Genomic DNA, 21,848 nt, shown 5'->3' on the forward strand with positions numbered 1-21,848 from the left:
AAAATCCATGAAGCCCAGCCAAATATGTCCTGTAAAGTTACTCAACACATTTTGATCAGACCACTTGTGTGATTATTTTTACATACTGGTGAATATTTGGGTTCAAAAGAGGCAGAACAATAATATGAGCAATAATATGAGATTTTAGAAAAAAGAAAAGAAAAGAAAAGAATATTTATTGGATCCTGTGAACTAATTACTAAACTGCATGGTAAGACATAATTTAAACATGTAAACCTTTATTGATTTTCCAGTGTTTACTTGTTTCTTTAGAGAAGAGATAATCAGGTCTAAACTGTTTCCCAACCTGCTGCTGGGAAATTGTGTGTACATGTGATTGGAAAGAGGATGAATAGACATTTTGTGGGAGTGCAGAAGGAGGGAGGTTAGTGAATAAAAGAAGGATGCTGCACGGCCACGGTTTACTTTAGCAGCAGAAAAGGGTCGGGATAATGAGGAGAACTCTGCTGCTGCTGGCCTCTCTGGCCTTTGTTTCTCTCACTTCTGTGGCTGATGGAGCTCCATTGTAAGTAGACCTGCTGTACTTTTACACATTCCCAGTAAGGTTGAATTAAGGGGCGACCGTGGTTCAGGGGATTGGGAAGCTCCGGTTCGATCCCCCTGCTTTCTCTGTCCTGGTTGTTGTGTTCCTGCTGGCTAGAGGGGCCGATGGAGCGATATGGCAGCTGTGGCTACAACTGTAGCTTGCTTCTACCAGTTTGTGAATAAATAGTGGCATTGTAAAGTGTTTTGGGTGCAATCCAATATTATGATTAATCATTTCATGCATGAATTATGACAACCTCAATCAGGACTTTTTCTTAATTATTTTTATTCATCTTTTCATGCCTAAAGATGAATAAAAATAATTCATCTTAAGAAAAAAATCCTGATTGAGGCTATCATAATTCATGCATGACAAAGTTAAATAACAATAATTACAATGAAACACGCCATACAGCCATACAGTAACTTTAAACAACCAGTGGGTGACACGGTATGGACTGACACATCAGTATCCAATGTACTGGTTTATATGGAAGTATACCATCAACACTGACAGAAATACAAGAAAACAGCCTTTGAATAGCTGTCCACTGTAGTGACCACTATGAGTGAAAGGGTTAATTCATGCAAAACAAGCCTATTTTGTCATTCCCAGTTCCATAATCTTGGATGTGTGCAGAAGGTTAAATTAAATTAAATTAAATTAAATTAAATTATGTCTGTGAAGGTCATCACAGACCAGTCATCCAGGTCATCATAGTCTAAGGAGCTTGGAAAGAAAAGCATCTGGACTTCTTTAAGTTGCTTGAAGATGTTTCGCCTCTCATCCGAGAAGCTTCTTCAGTTCTTAGGTCAAATGGCGGAGAGTCCCAGATTTAAAGCCAGTGGGAGTTTCCCCCCAAAGAGGGACAAAAAGACCCCCTGATGATCCTCTACCTAATCACATGAGCCAAGGTGTGAAAACAGGGTGTGGGTCACAATCAGCCAGGGTTTCGGGTGAGCTCATTGTGAAACCTGGCCCCACCCTATCATGCGATTTCCTGAGGTCAGATGGCACAGGATGTGAGTGGGCATTAAGGCGTCTGGGAGGGTATTCAAAATTGGATTATAGATGGCAGGCAGTTGGTGTCGTAAACCACCGCCTCTGTTCAAAGATGGTCGCTCACAGTGACCAGTGTAAAGGAAGCACTCAAAACATGCAGTTATCCTAATTGGGCGTTCATAAAATCAGCAAAGAGGAAAAGAAGATCAGACACCAGCTAGGGAGGATAAGAAAGACAGACGCAACAACATTGTCAGACATCAGGCTGCGATGCAACATTTACATATAAAGCATTTAAAAATGTGAGCTATTTTTAAAATAATTTTAAGGGTCCCATAGGAAAACAGCTGGTAAATACTTTTTTGTTATAGTCTTCAGTCATAAAACCTTTATATAATAAATACGTGAATAAAAATGGAAAACTTAATTGTTTTAAATAATTAAAAATAATTATTTCAGCAATTATTAACGTGTTTTTCATGGTGTCTAAAATGAACATATAACATAATAAATAAATAATTTATTCTTTAGTCAGTAACAGCATGTGTTTATCTACACAGAGACTAATATCATTAACATCTTTCTATGTTACCACCACTCTGCAGGCAAGTGATGTCTGCCCCAAACTTGTTGCGGGTGGGAACTGCAGAAAACATCTTTGTGGAGTGTCAAGACTGCCCTGGAGGAGACGTTAGGGTTGAAATCAATGTGATGAACCATCCAACCAAAACTAAAAGGCTGGCAACAACATCTGTGACCCTCAACGATGCAAATAACTTTCAGCAGCTTGGGAAAGTAACGGTAAGTTGAATTATTTGTTTACTGTATGATAATATTGTTGTTATTTCTATTTCATTAAATATTCAATTATCATTGAATATGCCATCCAAGTCTTTATAGACTTTTCATACTGGTTTCAGATCCCTGCAGGAGACTTCAGTAAAGATCCCAACGCGAAGCAGTACGTGTACCTACAGGCTCAGTTTCCCGACCGCCTCCTGGAGAAAGTCGTCATGGTTTCCTTCCAGTCTGGTTACATCTTCATTCAGACAGACAAGACCCTTTATACACCAAACAGCAAAGGTGAGTCTACCGCTACCTCATGACTAAGAAATACAGCACACACAAGGGTAGTTCTGTGGTGACCCACTAGAGGGCTCCACTCAAACCCAAGCTTAGAGGAGGGGTTTTTGTTGTGTTTGGGTGCGATGTGCTCAGTTGATGTATGGAGGTGAATAAAGCTGGAATGGAAAACTAGAGCTCCCGTGTCGTGTGTTCCATGCTTCCATAGTTCTACCTTTATTTTATTTAATACAGATTCAATATTTTTTTCAGGACCATTCAATAAACTTAATGAAACATGGTGCTGCTCCAATAATTTAGTTTTGAGTTTGAGACAAAAAACTGCTTGTTACAGTAATTATGTGGCTATGGCATCACCTTACACAAATTAGAAAGCTGCTTTGTGTAGTCCATGCAGTCCCTTGGAAAAAGGTTTGATAATTATTTTCAGTGAAGATTTGAAAGGAAAAAAAATCACATATTTCCCTCAGTTTGACTAAGACACATTTTAAATGAATGACCTTAAATGAAATTACTAAACTGAATTTCTTGATTAACTATTCCTCCCAAGATGTATACATCACTGCTCGAGCAGCAAAAATAACATCTTCTCTTCCCTTCAGTTCATTTCAGGATGTTTGCACTGACACCCCAGATGGAGCCTGTAGAGAGGGATGAAGCAGCCCAATCTGATGCTTCCATTGCCATTGAGTTTGTGGTATTGTGTTTTATTCTTCATGGGCTCAGAATTGAAATTGACATTATGCAAGGAAAACAAATATTTTATTTGCAAAGAAACAAAACAACCAAAATACATCAACTTTGTCTTGAATTTTTTTATATTGTCATTTACATATTAGTTTGGAAACTAATACACTGTCCAAAACTACCACTAGCAATACTAGTGCACTAGCATTGCACTGTTAATAGTGGTTTGTTTTTTTTCCAGACACCTGAAGGCATTGTTTTACCACTTGATATAGTCGCTCTAAAATCAGGTATTCATTCTGGAGATTTCCAGCTTGGTGAAATTGTTAGGTGAGTATTATTATTATTACTGTGATTATTATTATCATTATTGTGGCATGTGGGGAGTGGCTAGTTATCTCCCATCATGCCTTTGGAATATGTGTTTCTGTTTAAGATGCTCATTGTTTTTTGTTTAAGTTTATGTGACTCTTATCTGTTCGCTTAACTGTTCTTGTTGATGCTGCAGTATAAATTCACTGACAGTTATTGTTGATGGAAAGAATTTAGAACCATGACTCAGTTCAGGCATGTAGTTATTGACCATCTGAAGCACAGTGTAGTATTTCTGAAGTGTCCAATAAAGATCTCTCCCTATCTAATTTCTGTAGAACAGTAAGTTTAACTTTTGCATGGGTGCTTTGCTGTTAAGAATACTCAGCTGGCCACATTATTATTATTATTATTATTATTATTATTATTATTAGTGTATATTATGAAGGGTAGTATGTGCTACATTGATTATTTTTACTATATAATCAATCATGCATAACTTATACACTTCCATAATTTGGCAATTGTAGTCTAATTAGATCCTGTGTGTAGAATATAGTCTGCAGTCTGATTAATGTGCTGCCTTCAGTTTTACAAATGCTTGGACTATTTGATTGATTAATATATATCTCTCTCGCAATCTGTGTGTGTGTGTGTGTGTGTGTGTGTGTGTGTGTGTGTGTGTGTGTGTGTGTGTGTGTGTGTGTGTGTGTGTGTAGTACTGGACTGTGGAAAGTGGTGGCAAAATTCCAGAGCAACCCACAGCAAATCTATTCTGCAGAATTTGAGGTCAAAGAGTACGGTGAGCATCCCATTATCTGTACAGTACCTGCACAACATTTCTTTACTGTTTTTAAATGTGCCATACAAATAGCAATTTGAACTTGACAAAGAAAATATTTTAATCTTGCAGTTCTTCCCAGTTTTGAGGTGAAACTGATACCATTAACACAGTTCTTCCACGTGAACAGCAGAGATTTCACCGTCAGAATCAAAGCTACGTATGTAATTGTTTTGTGGATTTAAGTAGTATATATGTGATCGTTTGTTGTTACATTTTGACCTGGGTTCGAACTGGTTGTTAACAAGCACAATTTTATTTCATGGTTTAAGGTATCTGTTTGGTCAGGAGGTGGATGGAACAGCCTATGTGGTATTTGGGGTCATCAAAAAGGACCAAAGTAAGCAGAGTTTTCCAGACTCTCTTCAGAGAGTGCCGGTGAGCCCATATTTATACTTAAGATTTAGCCTTTCCATATAAAGCAATGCTGACATAAGAGTTTAAATACCTCCTACTATTCAGAAACTGTATTATTGTGCTATAACTGCGGAACATATTTTTACATAAACATTGTCATGTTTCTGAATTAGATTGAAAATGGTGAAGGAGAGGTGACACTGAGGAGGGAAGACATAACAAAAGTTGAGAGGGACATCAACAGCCTTGTAGGGGGCGCCATATTTGTATCAGTCAGTGTGCTGACAGAAAGTGGTAAGAAAAAAATTACTGTTTTTTGTTTTATATTTTATGAATCCTGACAATTTTTGGTGAGTATGTATAATTATTTTCTTGTACCCTGTCACAGGTAGTGAAATGGTGGAGGCCGAGCTGAGAGGTATCCAGATTGTTACATCACCCTATACGATCCACTTTAAAAGAACTCCAAAATATTTCAAGCCAGGAATGTCCTTTGATGTTGCGGTAAAGCACTAATTTACATTTACATAGTCTGATATAATATTACACTTTGAAATCATAATTTTGATATGTCAGTTGTGGTATTTGAAGAAATTATAATTGCTTTAAAAAGTGTTATGATTCAGTTTCTTTTTTCTGATGTCAGATTGAAGTTTTAAATCCTGATGAAACACCAGCAGAAAACGTTCCAGTAGTGATTAATCCTGGGGCAGTCAGGGGATTCACTGCAGCTAACGGCATGGCTCGGCTCACCATCAATACAGTAGGAAATGCAGCCGAGCTGAGAATCAATGTAAGTTTTAAGTTCTGAAAAAGCTATAAAAAGAACCCCCAGCAACAAAAACAACACTACTTCCACTACTACTGCAACTACTTAGAATAAAAACAAGAATGACAGCATTAAAAATAACTTTTAATAATAATAATAGGGCAGCACAGTGGCTGCCAGAATGCTATTTTGGATTGTTCTGGCTCACTTTAACGCTTGCTCACACAAATGCTGCCCTCAAGCAATAAAGATTATCACTTACTTATCACTTAATTTAACTTGTTGCTCATTGGTTATGTATGGTGGGCTTTAATTACAGGTCCTGACTGATCCTTGTATACTTGCAAATGAAAGCACATGAATGTTTGTCTTATGCTTAGTATGGCTTATGTGTGTGTGTCTTTAATTACAGGCAATGACTGATGACAACATTCTTACACCTGATAAACAAGCAAGAGCAGAGATGACAGCAAGACCGTACCAGAGCAAGACCAGGACTTTTATCCACATAGGTGAGAAAAACCTTGAAGAAGCATTGCATCAAGTAAAAGAATAAAGATTGTTACTGTAGGTAGAAGTGGAAGTATACTGTGTGAAACAGGCACTAAAAGATGTCATCAAACTAAAGCATTTATTGAAACATATTTGCAGGTGTGGACGCAGCTGAGCTGAAAATATCAGACAATCTAAAAATCAACCTCAATCTCAACCAGCAGCCAAATCAAAATCATGACATCACATATCTGGTGAGAGATGTATTCATTTGTTTTTGTATATATAGCTATTTTTTCTGTGATGCAACGACTGGTCATAGTACATACATGTGTGCTTAAGGTGTTAGGTATTAATGTGTAAATGTGTTTCCCCAGATCCAGAGCAGAGGTCAGCTAGTGAAATATGGCCGTTATAAGACAAGAGGCCAAGTACTGATTTCCCTGATACAACCAATCACCAAAGAAATGCTGCCATCGTTCCGCATCATAGCATACTATCATACAAGTTCAAATGAAGTGGTATCAGACTCTGTTTGGGTGGATGTAAAAGACACCTGCATGGGCACTGTAAGAGACTCAAGAGCTGTGAAAGAGTGAATCTTTACAGCCAAAATGCACAAATGTTACTCATTTCTACAATTAGAACTCATTTTTAACATATACAAATTTACATGTCACCCTCACTTAGCTGAAACTGGAATCCTCACGACCTGCTCCAGCCTATGAGCCTCGCAAGATGTTTAGTCTGAAAGTCACAGGAAATCCAGAGGCCACAGTGGGACTGGTGGCAGTTGACAAAGGTGTCTACGTCCTAAACAACAAGCACCGCCTGACACAGAAAAAGGTCATTTCTCAATTATTTTTTGCTTTTTATATTTTGTAAATTGTTTAGCTACAGTAAACAAATTGCACATATTGGATTTCATATTAATTTACGTATTGCATACATACCAAAAATGTCACCTCTCTGGTGGGGAAGGAGGCTGAGTTAGTGCGTGAGGTTGAGAGGTGCCAGCTAGTTATAGTCAGGGTCACCGCAACACATGGCCTGGCTCTGGAACCATTCTCCTGGAGAGGGGCTGGACTCTGTCTCGGTCTAGAGTTGCCTCGGGTGAGAGGCGTCCGGCTGGGGTGGGTATCTTGGTATCCCCTCGGCTTGCTGCTGGTATGTTGGGGTTTCTCCCAGTGGACGAGAGGGTTTGTTCCCTTCGCCTTCGGGTCAGGGAACGGGTCCTGACGGTCGTCCGTGCTTGTGCGCCGAGCGGCAGTTCAGAGTACCCAACCTTCTTGGAGTCCCTGAGTGGGGCACTGGAGGATGCTCCACCTGGAGACTCTGTTGTCCTACTGGGAGACTTTAATGCTCACGTGGGCAACAACAGTGAGACCTGGAAGGGCGTGATTGGGTGGAACGGCCTCCCAGATCTGAACCCGAGTGGTGTTTTGTTATTGGATTTCTGTGCAAACCACAGTTTGGCCATAACGAACACCATGTTCGAACATAAGAGTGTTTGAAGTGCACGTGGCACCAGGACACTCTAGGTCACAGGTCGATGATCAATTTTGTAATCGTATCACCAGACCTGCGACCATATGTTCTGGACACTCGGGTAAAGAGAGGGGCTGAGCTGTCAACTGATCACCACCTGCTGGTGAGTTGGATCAGGTGGCAAGGGAGGACGCTGGACAGACCCAGCGCACCCAAACGTACAGTGAGGGTGTCCTGGGAACGTCTAGCAGAGGCCCCGGTCCACGAGATCTTCAACGCACACCTCCAGCAGAGCTTCAACAGCATTCCGAGGGAGACTGGGGACATTGAGTCCGTGCTGGAAAGGAGAGTCCGTCTGTTAGTCGAACCTCAGATACAGGAGGAACAATGCGGTTTTCGTCCTGGTCGTGGAACACTGGATCAGCTCTTTATCCTCTAGCATGGGATACTCGAGGGCGCATGGGAGTTTGCCCAACCACTCTACATGTGTTTTGTGGACTTGGAGAAGGCATTCGACCGTGTCCCTCGAGGGGTCCTGTGGGAGTTGCTCCGGGAGTATGGGGTGTCTGGCCCATTGCTACGGGCCATTCAGTCCTTATACGACCATTGCAAGAGCTTGGTCCGCATAGCCAGCAATAAGTTGGATTCGTTCCTGGTGGGTGATGGGCTCCGCCGGGGCTGCCCTTTGTCACCGATTCTGTTCATAATTTTTATGGACAGAATTTCTAGGTGTAGCCAAGTGGCAGAAGGCTTTCACTTTGGTGGTCTCAGGATCTGCTTTTCTCAGATAATGTTGTCCGGTGGGCTTCATCAGGTGATGGCTTCCAGCTTGCCTTGGAACGGCTCGCAGCCGAGTGTGAAGCGGTGGGAATGAGAATCAGCACCTCCTAATCTGAGGCCATGGTCCTCGGCCGGAAAAGGGTGGAGTGCCCACTCCGGGTCAGGGACGAGACCCTGCCCCAAGTGGAGGAGTTTAAGTATCTTGGGGTCTTGTTCACGAGTGATGGGAGAAGGGAGCCGGAGATCGACAGACGGATTGGTGCTGCCATTGCAGTGATGCGGCCGCTGTACCGGTCTGTTGTGGTGAACAAACTACTTACCCATTTACCAGTTGATCTACGCCCCTACCCTCACCTATGGTCACGAGCTGTGGGTAGTGACCGGAAGAATGACAAGGATGCCTCCTGGGCGAGGTTTTCTGGGCATGTCCCACCGGGAGGGGGCCCCGGGGCAGACCCAGGACACGCTGGAGCGATGATATCTCTCGTCTGGCCTGCCGAACACCTTGGTGTTCCCCCGGATAAGCTGGAGGAGGTGGCTGGGGAGGTCTGGGCTTCTCTGCTTGGGCGGAAGAAAACGGATGGATGGATACGAAAAACCTGAAACTTATTATGTTGTTATAGCATGTTAACCTGTGCCTCAGAACAACTATGCCTAGCTGGGACATACGGCAGACGGCCCCAGTTTTATTTGTTGCTCTGAGGGTGTGTAGAGAAGAGGACAGATTATTGTGACTCTAAAATAAAAAAAAACCCTAAAAATATGACGGTGAGTTTAACGTAATAATTTACAATGTCAATAAGACATTTTTTATTTTTTAGCCCATTTGTTTTTATAGATTTGTGAGCCATATTCGAGTCCTCTTATTGTACGTTTACTGTTCAATTTACATTCTTGTATGTGTTTGTACTTTAACCTGTAGGTGTGGGACATAGTAGAGAAGTATGACACAGGCTGCACACCTGGTGGAGGAAAGGACAGTATGGGTGTCTTCTTTGATGCTGGGCTATTGTTTGAGTCCAACACTGATGCAAAGACCACATATAGACAAGGTGACAAAGCAACAGAGCATCCCACTCTTTTACTGTTGTCTAATACTTTTCTCTCGGCTGCACTGCTAAACCCTTGAAGAATGATGATTATTTCTATCATGTTTTTGAACAGTCCAACAACAAAGGTTGTGTTATATTCTTTCTATTTTAGTAACATAAAAACCAAATTCAGATTCAGGCTTGTTTGATATGGTATATTTTGTCTGTGTCTCATTTTACAGAAATTAAATGCCAGCCTGCAAACAGAAAGAAACGCAACGCTGCTGTAATGGATGTCAGAAGCAGCTTATGTAAGTATATAAATATATATATATATATATACACATGAATAACCACATATTAATTCATAATTTCACACATATCCCAGTTTTTACTTTTGACAGTCTATGTATTAGTCAACAGACTAATACATAGTCTGTTGACTATGTATTAATAATACACATACTAATACACATTTTTTTACGGTTTTGGCTTCATTACAAGATTTTCTGTTTACAAAAAGACATATTTAAAAATATATGTTTGTAACTTTACAGTGAATGACAGTTCTTATACTTTCTTCTTTACTTTTCAGTAAAAAATTATACAGACCCAGTAGAATCTGAGTGTTGCCTGGATGGCATGAAGGAAACCCCCCTTTCATACACCTGTGAGGTCCGCAGCGAGTACATTGTTGATGGTCAAGGCTGCCGTGATGCTTTCCTGCGCTGCTGCAAGGCAGTGGAAACTCTTCGAGCAGAGAAGAGGGAGGAAGACCTCAAACTGGCTCGCAGTAAGAGATGGAAACGAAATGGGTGATGGTTATCTCATTCATACTATGTGTCATAAAATTCACAAAATTATATCATTTTTAAACAAAATCCAGGTGAAGGAGAAGACAACAGTTTCATGGACAGCAATGAAATTGTTACTCGCACCAAGTTCCCAGAAAGTTGGCTCTGGTCTGATATCAAATTGCCTCCTTGCCCTAGAAACACACCTAACTGGTGAGTCACAGTGAATCACAAACACATACAAATGAAGTTACATCTTAACATCTCTCAGACTGTAAACATTTTTCTATATTTCAGTGACACCACATCATTTCTGAAAAATGTTCCTTTGCAAGATTCAATCACAACCTGGCAGTTCACCGGCATCAGTCTGTCAAGAACTCACGGTGAGGACTCGGTGACTAAAATATGGCTTTTTTTGGCCTTCCCTTTACTTTTTTAAAAATGTCATTCTTTTCTGCATATATTTCTTTAAGGAATCTGTGTGGGTGATCCATTTGAAGTCATTGTCAAGAAGGATTTCTTCATTGATCTCAGGCTGCCTTATTCTGCTGTCCGTGGAGAGCAGATAGAAATTAAAGCAATCCTCCACAACTACAGCCCTGATCGAATCACTGTAAGTACAGAACCACAGTAATTACTGAACTGAAACACAGTGGTGTTCAAAAGTGTCATCTTGTGAGTTTATCATGTGCATTTTCGTGTTGTGTTCTTAAAATCATTTTCATTTTCATTTGCCAGGGTGAATACATTTCCTTAGTTAAGGTTGGCTTATCATATTTGGTTTATCATCAACTAAAATTGAAGAGTACAATCCCTTTTTCATGTTGAGTTTATTAACTTAGTTTTATATGAATAAGGAGAAATGAAATTGCAGAAAGTTAAAGGAATGCTTAAAAATCTCCGTATTTATTCATGATCTTTGTATTCTTCCAGTTTGAAACACCACATGATCAGTCTCTTCTCCAACTTTGTCATTGCTGTTTTTCTTTTATAAAGGTACGCATTGATTTGACTGAGGAGGAGCACGTGTGCAGTTCAGCTTCCAAACGTGGTAGGTATCGCCAGGAGGTCACTGTTGGGCCCGAGACCACACGATCTGTACCTTTTGTCATTATTCCCATGAAGGAGGGAGAACGGCGCATTGAGGTTAAAGCAGCTGTTAAGGACTCATATCTCAATGATGGCATCATGAAGATGTTGCGGGTGGTGGTAAGAAAACCAATGTTTGCTATTTGGATGCCCAAAAATGTGTTCGTTATCAATTCCCTATTAAATAAAACAAAAATGTTTTTTCTTATCTGAATGTGAAAAGGCCATTTAAAATTGGTAGTAATAAAATAATTTGAAAGTTATTGTTTGTTGAGGTTTAGGCACAAAAAGGAACAGACAGAAACAATAACTGGAGTCTGGCTCAATCCCAGACCAAACATCAGACTGATAATTTTGTAGACTAACAATATGTGCTGAACTTTTCTTCTAATACTACATGATTATCACTGCCCTTAATAATCTTAGAAATGATCAAAATATTAACAACAATCATACTCATCAAATGCAATTTTAGTTCATTGCTTGTTTTTGTGTCTATTTTGTAAAAAAAGGATTTTAGTTAAAGTGTGACTATAGGAAGATGAAGAACCAGTACAGTACTCCAATCAGTACTGAACAGCAAACTGACAAAACCTAGCCAAAAGAAAAACTACACAGTTATTTATGATAATGTAGGTCAGTTTTATCCATATTTTACTTCTAAAAATCATGGTTATCATCAATATTGACATATATTATTGAAATACGTTCACTGTATTCATGTGGGAGAAATGTTACATTTACAATCACATGTAAATGTTGTTTAGTAATTATGCATAATTAAAAATGGATAACAGTTTAGTTAAAATTTAAATAGAGCTGACAGTTCAAGCTAAGTCAGTATTTGTGGTTTATATATTGTGATTTTGTAAAGGGTTTTGGCTTCATATTAATATTGATAATGTTATATTTTATGAATTAAAAGGAAAAATACTCTGTGCATATGATAACATTGTAAACCACTACAGTCACTTAATTATTCTCAACAGCACACTTTGCAACTACAAAGTACGCATTTTATAGCTGCAATAGTAATCTGACTACTAACATCATTTGCATTTTTGCTGCTGTGGCTACTTCTCTCACACATCGAGAGAGTTTCACTTCACACAACAAGAATACAAAGTTAAACTGAGTTTAGTCATAAAGGCTGCAGTTGGGCTTAGAAGGACAAACTGTTGAGGACTTAATTTAATTATGGATTTATTTCCTGTTTTGTAGCTACTACACTTTTCTTTGCTAAAATAATAATGACTTCCAATGTTTGTCTGTTTTCCAGCCTGAGGGCGTGCTGGTTAAACATCCAAAGATCGTGACTTTAGATCCTGTTAAGAAAGGAGACAGTGAGTTTATCTATTAAAAATATAGATTCTAATTATTCAGTCAAACCCTGATTTTCACCTTAATAAAACCTTTTTTTCTCTGTTTAGATGGTGTACAGAACGAAGTTCTTAACAGTGGAATTAAAACGAAAGATTTGGTTCCAAACACACCTACTAGCACACAGATCTCTGTGACAGGTGAGAAATATTTGATATTTATGCAGTTTATGTGATTCAGTGGCTATATCACCCTGAAGCTTCTATTATATATTGTTATTGTTGACATTCGGGACTGACTACCTTAATGGGTGTTGTGAACCTTTTTTGTATGTGTATGCATGCAGGGAGAGAACAAGTATCTCAGCTGGTGGAGAATGCCATTGGCGGCAACTCAATGGGCACTCTAATCAGACAACCCTCGGGCTGTGGAGAGCAGAACATGATCTCAATGACCCTGCCTGTTATTGCAACCTTGTATTTGGACAAAACCAACCAGTGGGAAACTGTGGGCTTTGAGAAACGTAATGAAGCTCTCCAACATATAAAAACTGGTAGGCTCTCACAGATGTACATGAATTCTTTGGTAACACAATAAACACACAAAGCTCCTCAAAATTGTTTCTAATTGATAAGAGTCAGATGCAAGTTGAATAGCAGTGAAGTAAAAAGATTGTTTTATTTCTTTAATTGTTTCATCAAGGTTACACAAACGAGTTGGCCTTCCGTAAAAGTGATGGATCGTTTGCTGCATTTGTTTCTCGCCCAGCTAGCACCTGGTGAGGCACCCACAAACATCCATGAATTCATACATAATATTTTGCACATGCTGCTTTAATTTCTGATTTTGCAAAGCCAATTTATAGTAAGGGCAAATAAATTATATTAAGCTATTGTATCCCCTCTTCCTGTCTATAAGGCTGACTGCCTATGTTGCCAAGGTGTTTGCAATGGCCCATCATCTGGTTGCAATACAAGATAATGTAATCTGTGATGCTGTCAAGTACCTTATTCTCAGAGGACAACAACCTGATGGTGTTTTCAAAGAATTTGCACCTGTATTGCAGTCAACAATGAATGTGAGTGCACTGATTTTATTAACACCAGTTCTTCATCTATACTTAAAATACAAAATAACTTATAACTAAATGAGAAACCAGTTATACAACTGCCAATCAGCTTTTATAAATATTAAAAACTGTTCTGTTAGAAATAATAATAATATGTTTGTGCTTCATCTGTAGGGTGATGTGGCCGGCTTAGATTCAGACGCCTCCATGACAGCTTTCTGCCTCATTGCAATGCAAGAGTCACGCTCAATATGTTCCGACACTGTCAATGTGAGTATTTCACCTGCAAACATTGTTGTTACAAAGTATCTAAAATAATCAAACGGTGATACTTTCTATTGCACTTGCATTGAAGATTTAAACCACAGACCAGCAAAAACAGACAGAATTCAATTAATCTCACCAACATGTTCTGTGGTCATGTCTGTATGAAGATCTTGTAAATTATAGATTGATAAAAACATAAAATATTCAGACTACACCTCTTCATGACTTGGATATACAAAAGCCTTAATTCTGGTGCATTGCTCATGTTATACTGAGTGGTCCAATTTCTAATTTTAACTTTCTCAATTAATGAGACTTGAGAGGCTCACAAAAGGATGAAGAACAAATGCTCCACATTCCAAGATAGTATAGTAATGTTATATTTCTTTATGTTTTGTTTTCCTGTCACTCATTATCTTCCTTTCTTTTTCCTTTTTTCATCTGCCCAGAGTCTCCCAGGCAGTATAGACAAAGCAGTGGCCTACCTGGAGAGGCGCCTGCCCAGCCTCACCAACCCTTATGCTGTGGCCATGACATCATATGCACTGGCTAATGAAAACAAATTCAACAAAGAGACCCTATACAAGTTTGTTTCGCCAGGTTTGTACAGAAAGAAAGACAGACACACACACACACACAGTTGAGACTATATAAATGTTTACAAGATCAGTAAATGTAAACTATGATCCTTACTGTTTCATTTAATTGCAAAAAAAAAAACAGTTGTAAAAACTGTACTATGTTCATGAGGATTTTTTTTCTAAGTCTTAGTTAAATGAATAGTCTGGTATTTTCAGTGCTTTTAAATTGCTGTCCTGTCCTTCTCTAATACAGGTCACATAACCATAGGCTAAAATACAATAATTTTTTGGCGTTAATTGTTGGTGCAAATGGACTCAAGATGTGAGTTCATCTTGGGTCACATCAGAACAGGTCCAGTGAAAGCAATAGTGCTTTTATTTACAGTAAAGTTACAAACAAAAATGACAACAGAAGGAATTGTGAGCTAGTGTGTCCAGGTTTGCAATATTTACAGATCCACAGAAACTCTCTTTACAGGGAAAACTCTCTGTCTTAAAAACTCACTAAGGCGCAACCAAGCGCAGATATGATATGTATCTTCACATTTTTACTATATTCACAAATTTACTACTGAGGTAGGTGTGTTCAAGATATATTATAGTAATAAAAATGTACTTGTGTGATTGTGTCTGTCAGAGCTATCTCACTGGCCTGTACCTAGAGGGGTCACTTACACTTTGGAAACCACAGCTTATGCTCTTCTTGCTCTTGTCAAGACTCAGGTGAGCATGTCTAAATTATATCATCCATCCATTTGCTTCCGCTTATCCTTTTCAGGGTCGCTGGAGCCTAACCCAGCTTAGGGTGAGAGGCAGGGTTCACCCTGGGCAGGTCTGTTGCAGGGCTAACACATAGACATGGGACAACCAGTCGCACTCACATTCACACCTATGTTCAATTTAGTATTTCCAATTAACCTAACCCCACCACCCCAACGACATGTGGTCATTGAAAATTCATTCTACAGTATTAAAATACCATCGGACCATTCCAGAGTACTCGAATTACCATTTATTTAATGTAAATTTCTCCATTTAGTTTTATGTTGTGTTATTATTGTGTGCAAACACAAATGAAAACAAATAAGACAGCTTTGTTATGAACTATGAAAAACATTGCTGTTTTCTTCCATTAGGCAAGTTTCTGGACTGGATTTTAATTACAGAAAGCCTAAAACTCCGAAGTACCTTTGAAAAACGTTTTCCATATTTTTTTTTTAAACTCTACTCTTGTCCTTTGCTGTTTTAATAAAGAACTTTGAAGATGCCAGACCTGTTGTGAGATGGTTCAACACACAACAGAAGGTGGGCGGAGGCTATGGATCAACTCAGGTAACACAAAACTTCCTGTCAATGAATATCTTATACAGATATTTTATACATATTGTCTCATCTGATAACCTTTGCCTTTCTTTATCTCCCCCACTTTTCTTCTCTCCAGGCTACTATAATGGTCTATCAAGCTGTAGCAGAGTACTGGATCAACGCTAACGAACCACAGTATGATCTGAATGTGGACATCAAGTTGCCAGGAAGGTCGGCACCTGAAAAGTACAATTTCAATCAGAACAACCACTATGCCACAAGAACGTCTAAGGTGAGAAGAAGCAACACAAACACAGTCACCATGTAGCACAATTTGTCAGTCTGAAAACATGTCCTCTAGCAGTAAATAAATCTCAGTACTGCTAGTGTTTCTGTCTTTTTGGCAATCCATCTCACCACTCTGCAAGCTTTTTGGTCTATTTCCTTTTTTCCTGTCTAACAGACATTCAATGCAATTTAAATTCAGTCGGTGGGAGCAAAGTGAGCTTATCTCTGTTTTTTTTCTCATAATATGTACAAACACATCTTTGTGTGTTTGTACATATTAATCCCAACAGATTAACGATATAAACCAGGACATCACAGTGACTGCTAGGGGAACAGGAGAAGCAACAGTGACAGTAAGTTATCTGTTAGTTGATCATTTCAGAATCCTAGACAAGGCTTTTTAAACCTTAAAAGAACAGTATAACAAAGACTTATTTATCACACAATATAAAAACACACTTTTTCTGATGCAACAGTTGGTATCACTGTATTACGCTAAGCCCAAAGAACGGGAGAGTGACTGCCAGAATTTTACCCTCAAAGTGGATCTCGTAGAAGGTACTTTGATGTCCTTTATCTCCTCTTTTTATTTTACTTATCTCATTAAATCTGTTTGCTTCAGTTTATGGCATTTTATTTGTTTGTGCTCATTTTTTCTTTTTCCTTATTCTTTCAGAAAAATCAAATGCAGATGAAAAGATATACAAACTTAGGATAGAGGTCATGTAAGTACAATATAAACTACACTTTAGAAATAGTTTTGGCTTAATTGGATTTTTTTGTTCCCCTCCATTTAACTCTGCTGTCATTTGAATCATTCTTATCATTCTCTCTACAGGTATAACAACAGGGATCGTGATGCAGGCATGTCAATCTTGGATATTGGCTTACTAACTGGTTTTGCTGTTGAAACAAAAGACCTGGATTTGGTAAGAAGAGACACCCACATTAAGTTTTGTGGTTACAGTTAAAGAAAAAAATAAGACCTCTTAATGTTTAAAAATTGGCCTTTTTGTGTGTCTCTAGTTGTCTAGAGGACGTGGCCGCACCATATCAAAATATGAGATGAACAAAGTCCTGTCAGAAAGAGGCTCACTCATCATTTACTTGGACAAGGTTGGAAATCACACCAATCTTTCTCCTTATCCCCCCTTTTCCACTTTACCCTGGTGTTTATTTATGTTTTTCACTTTTGTGTGTGTCTGTATTTCAATTCCCAGGTTTCTCACACACGACCAGAGGAAATTGCTTTTAGGATCAAACAGGAAATGCCGGTGGGCGTCTTACAACCCGCAGCTGTATCTGTCTATGAATACTATGAACGTGAGTTTTATAAACATCTTACCTTTGTTACCTTCAGGTGTTCCAATAAGCACCTAGACATGCAAACTGCTGTCTGCCGAGCAGCTGTACTTTTCTGACTACATTGTGCCAAGTCTAAAGTTTGGTTGTTTGTCAGGAGTTCCAGTTAAAAAAAGACAATTTCGCACTCCTAACTTTGTGGCAACAGTTTGGGGATGGGAATGTTTCAACACACCGGTTTTGCACTATAGTGCACAATGCAAGGTCCATCAAGACATGGTGTAACAGCAGTCTGGCGAGGAAGGAGCAGCTAGTAGGTCCAGCGGGCATACTGTGTGGAGGTTAGCCAGATAACTCAAAGCCAGTCAGTTAAATCAAACAACAGACCTTTATTTGACGTTAGCAACATAAGCCCACACAAGCCAGGTCTCCACTGCTTTACTCTGTCCGTACATACATGTGCGGGGATGGGTAGATACCAATGCCAGTGTTACAGGCCCCACTATGATGGGCGCATAGCCAGATTACGATCCTGTAAAACAGGAGAGAAAGTGAACACAGGAGACACGCTGCCGTTCACCTGGTCAGTCTTGCCAGAATGGAAAACTTACGGCCAGTGTTGCCAACTCCTCAGTAAGGAAAATCGCTATTGGTTGTCCTAAAAGTCGCTAGAAGTCGCTAAATGATGTCATCGCCTAATTTGCATAATTGGTCATGCTAATCTAATTGTAACCTATGTTGTTGGAGAGAGAAATAACATCGTGGAAGAGACATAAAGTGAGTAAAAAACGTCCTAAATGCATTTAGAGTTTATTTAGAACTACAAATTAAATTTATTTTAGCAATTATTGTTTTTTTAATGTCACAATTCCAACCCTGCTCCTTTACCCGGGCTTGGACCGGCAAAAGTGACCCGAAATAGGCACTCTGGTGGAGTTACTTTGTGTGTGTGTGTGTGTGTGTGTGTTTATAAGTAGTTTTAAACCTTGTGATCCACAAAACAGCATAAGAGTAAAAGAGTAAAAGAAGAACTGACTGCGTTACAGCACCCGCTACTTGTTGAGAGTAAAAGCGATACGCGCTTTCACGTCTTTTTTTAGCGACTTTTTTTAGAGAAAAAGTCGCTAAGGGGTCTGAAAACTCGCTAAATATAGCGACAAAGTCGCTAAGTTGGCAACACTGCTTACGGCAGCTATGCACCCGACTCAGTTCCCAAAGCACGCTGCTGCCCCCTACTGTCCAAAGTGTTATACACTCTCCTGGCAACAGGGAACTTACATGACATTGTGGATTTAAATTACACCAATAAACCAGCAAAATAAAACATGCATAATAATCTCCATATATCACAACACTTAACTCACAATTGTGACCACATTTCTGTGTGGATCACACCAGCCCGTTACAATGGTGAGGTCTTTCTTGGAACAGACACACGGGCAGCATGTACTGGCCTGCACAGAGTCTTGACCTCAACTTGATAGAACAGGTTTGGGATGAATTAAAATGGAGATTGTAAACTAGGCCTTTTCATCTAACATCGTCTGACCTCACAAATACACTTTGGGAAGAATGATCAAAAATTCCTATAAACACACTCCTGAACCTTGTGGAAAGCATCCCAGAAGAGTTGAAGCTGTTACAGCTGCAAAGGTTGGGTTGACATCATATTAAACCGTATGGATTAAGAATGGGATGTCACTTAAGTTCATTTGTGTGCGTGATTTGTCATTGCCATATACAATGTTATATCTACCATAGCGGTCACAAAATAATAGAGAAATACCTTCTTTTTTATTGCAGAAACACGCTGTGTGAAATTCTACCATCCAGAGAGGGAAGCTGGAAAACTACTGCAGCTCTGTAGAGATAACATATGCACATGTGCTGAAGGTAAACACAATCATATACATGTGATTAAAAAAGCTTATTTTACAACAGTAATTAAAATGTTTTCATGCATTTTTCTATAACTTTAAATGGTACAGAACACAGCATTAGAAGTGTGATTAAAGTAAAGGTTTCATTTTAATAGTCAAATTTTGAGCAAACGTGTTTTTTATGTAGTTTTGTTTGGGTGCAAGTTCTTCCTGACAATGAACTGGTTAAACCTGAGGGTGGGTGGAAGGCACCTGAAGCTGTGGATATGCTGATCCTGTGTCACAGTGCCTTTTTGGCATACAGTTATGAAAAATCAATCATGGACTCCTGTGTATCCCCAAGTATTCCTGAGTCGCATAGGAGGCTGTCTGACCAACAGCTAAAGCATGGTGAAAACTGGTTCTTAACAAAAACACAAGCACACAGCAAATCTATAACAGGACAGCTGGGACCGATGTCCAGACCCTAACCCCTTTGAAATGCTGTGGCAGGAATATGATAGACTTATACAGGGGCAAATCCCCACAAACCTAAAACTCCTCAAATGATGCGGGACACTGATTTCAGAGAAAAAAAAATACTTATTACTGCTAAAGGTGATTCTGCAAGCTTTTGAATCATTGGGTATACTTTCACACTGCAGTATTCTGGCCTGTGAAAGTACATTTGTTTTTCATAACTAGCTATTGTGCTGTTAATAACTTTAGATCTATGCACTAATCTACAATTATAAAAGATGCCTATTTTAGCAAATGAGATTTAAATAGTATATTCGACCTTCATATACCTGCAGTCACCTATCAACACACATGTATACATCAGCTTTGCATTTTTACCCTGTCCCTATTGTGTACTTACAGAGAACTGCAGTATGCAGAAGAAGGAAAAAATCCCCAATGATGACCGCCAAGCTAAGATTTGTGAAAGTACAGAGACCAGCAAAGTAGACTTTGGTAAACAAACATAAATGGGTTACATTTAGTTTTATTTAATAGGATATAGTAAAGCAAAAAGCTAAAAACTATACTTTGGCTGCCCACAGCTTACAAAGTGCTGGTGGAAGAGGTTGTAGAAGAGTTATCCACAGACAGTCACAAAGTCAAAGTGCTGGACCCCATCAAAGAAGGCAAGTACCTACGTCCTTTAAACGTCTATTTTAAGAGAAATTACTAGTTGTTTTTTTTTGTGGCATTAAGATAGCAGTGATGGTTATTTTCTATTATAGCCACAAAAAAATAGGCAATTTGAAGGACAAATCGAGCATTTTATAAAACTGCTGCATGCTTTTGTACTAAGAGGTACATTTAGTGGTTGACACCATTTACTATCACTAAGTCAGTGTGGCTTGTCTTGCTGATACCCATTTTCTCATTTAACATTTAATACTCAGCGTAGGCATATTGCCAAAATACTAGTATTATCTGTATAATACTGTATTATGATGATACAACTAGGAATATAAATGAACACAGCAGCACTGTGTTTAACTATAACTTGAGCAACACATTCAGTCATTCATAAATCACTGCTCTCAACTGTCATATCTTAATTACAGGGAGTCTTGATGTTGGTCCACTAAATAAACAGCGCATATTTCTCAGTTATCAACACTGCAGAGAAGCTTTAAGTCTGGAACAAGGAAAAACCTACCTTATCATGGGCTCAGATAAAGATATTCACCGAGATGACAAAAAGAATACGTAAGTATATTGTTTGTCTGGCTGTGCTTGTGTGTGGTGTATATTTAAACTAATCTCAGAGTTCTATTGATTAATCATACCTTCAGTGAATAAATGTAATTAACTTGAACTGTGTATATTTATCACAGTTGTTCATTCCACATCTTGCTGATTGGTCACACAAACACTATTTTTCTTTCAATTGTTCTTTTCAGATTCGAATACGTAATTGGTGAGAGAACCTGGGTTGAGTATTGGCCTACAGCAGAAGAGTGTCAGACTGACAAATACCGGGATACCTGCTTGGGCTTGGAGGAGATGGTCAATCAGTACTCACTCTTTAGATGCATCGGCTAGTAAAACAAAAAACATTTCAAGTCTTGTTATTCTGCTGTTTTTACAATTTTCTGTAAAACAGACATAAGGGTTTCACCATTTCACTGCAGTGATTAAAATGTATTAAAATTTGGTACTGGCTCTGTGTTTATTCAAGTTTATGGTGGTTAATAAATTTGTCGAATTTTAATTCATTTGGAACTTTACTAATCCATGACAAGCACAACAAAAAAATAAAACATTTGAGATAAAACACCCAGCCCTCCATATAAACCTGATAAGTACAAGAAAAAAGGTTGGATGTATAGAGATATTACTGAGTTAGTATAACTGCAGAAATAAGAAAATATGTTGGCATTTATTTTAATTTTCAGACAAATACAGTGAAGAAACGACAGGAAAGCAGAGGGAGAGCGAGGAAGACATGCGGCAAAAGGCCACGGGTCAGACTCGAACCCGTGTTCCTTGACGTTTGCCATGTCCAAAGTTTTATGTTCTCCTTAAATTGCTGTCTTTCTGAATGATGTCCAAAAGACGGTGTGGGC

General features: G+C 38.9%; 1 protein-coding gene across 1 annotated transcript; it reads left to right on the forward strand.

Annotated features, from left to right (window-relative positions):
• The first annotated feature begins 402 nt into the window (after positions 1-402).
• LOC120722965 (complement C3-like) lies at positions 403-21,377 on the forward strand. The gene is made up of 43 exons (XM_040014157.1): positions 403-526; positions 2,155-2,350; positions 2,470-2,632; positions 3,235-3,329; positions 3,561-3,649; positions 4,351-4,433; positions 4,545-4,632; positions 4,745-4,850; positions 5,003-5,123; positions 5,218-5,333; positions 5,476-5,622; positions 6,011-6,110; positions 6,250-6,344; positions 6,468-6,659; positions 6,781-6,936; positions 9,281-9,410; positions 9,632-9,700; positions 9,985-10,182; positions 10,276-10,396; positions 10,481-10,569; positions 10,660-10,799; positions 11,183-11,395; positions 12,555-12,618; positions 12,706-12,795; positions 12,942-13,148; positions 13,298-13,373; positions 13,514-13,673; positions 13,839-13,934; positions 14,381-14,531; positions 15,150-15,235; positions 15,767-15,844; positions 15,954-16,109; positions 16,396-16,458; positions 16,582-16,663; positions 16,782-16,830; positions 16,944-17,034; positions 17,132-17,221; positions 17,326-17,428; positions 19,211-19,300; positions 20,149-20,241; positions 20,331-20,414; positions 20,844-20,988; positions 21,183-21,377. Exons 1-43 carry the CDS (start codon positions 453-455, stop codon positions 21,322-21,324), a joined length of 4,977 nt encoding a protein of 1,658 aa, XP_039870091.1. The 5' UTR covers positions 403-452; the 3' UTR covers positions 21,325-21,377.
• The last annotated feature ends 471 nt before the right edge of the window (positions 21,378-21,848 follow it).

The sequence above is a fragment of the Simochromis diagramma genome, unplaced genomic scaffold, assembly GCF_900408965.1.
Source record: "Simochromis diagramma unplaced genomic scaffold, fSimDia1.1 OVJJ01000669.1, whole genome shotgun sequence".
NCBI classification, from domain to species: Eukaryota; Metazoa; Chordata; class Actinopteri; order Cichliformes; family Cichlidae; genus Simochromis; species Simochromis diagramma.

Coding starts and splice junctions, on each gene's coding strand:
- LOC120722965 (XM_040014157.1), top strand. CDS start 453: ATGAGGAGAACTCTGCTGCTGCTGGCCTCTCTGGCCTTTGTTTCTCTC. Junction 5,124..5,217: donor CAGTGTGCTGACAGAAAGTG/GTAAGAAAAAAA, acceptor ACCCTGTCACAG/GTAGTGAAATGGTGGAGGCC. Junction 10,570..10,659: donor CAGTCTGTCAAGAACTCACG/GTGAGGACTCGG, acceptor TATTTCTTTAAG/GAATCTGTGTGGGTGATCCA.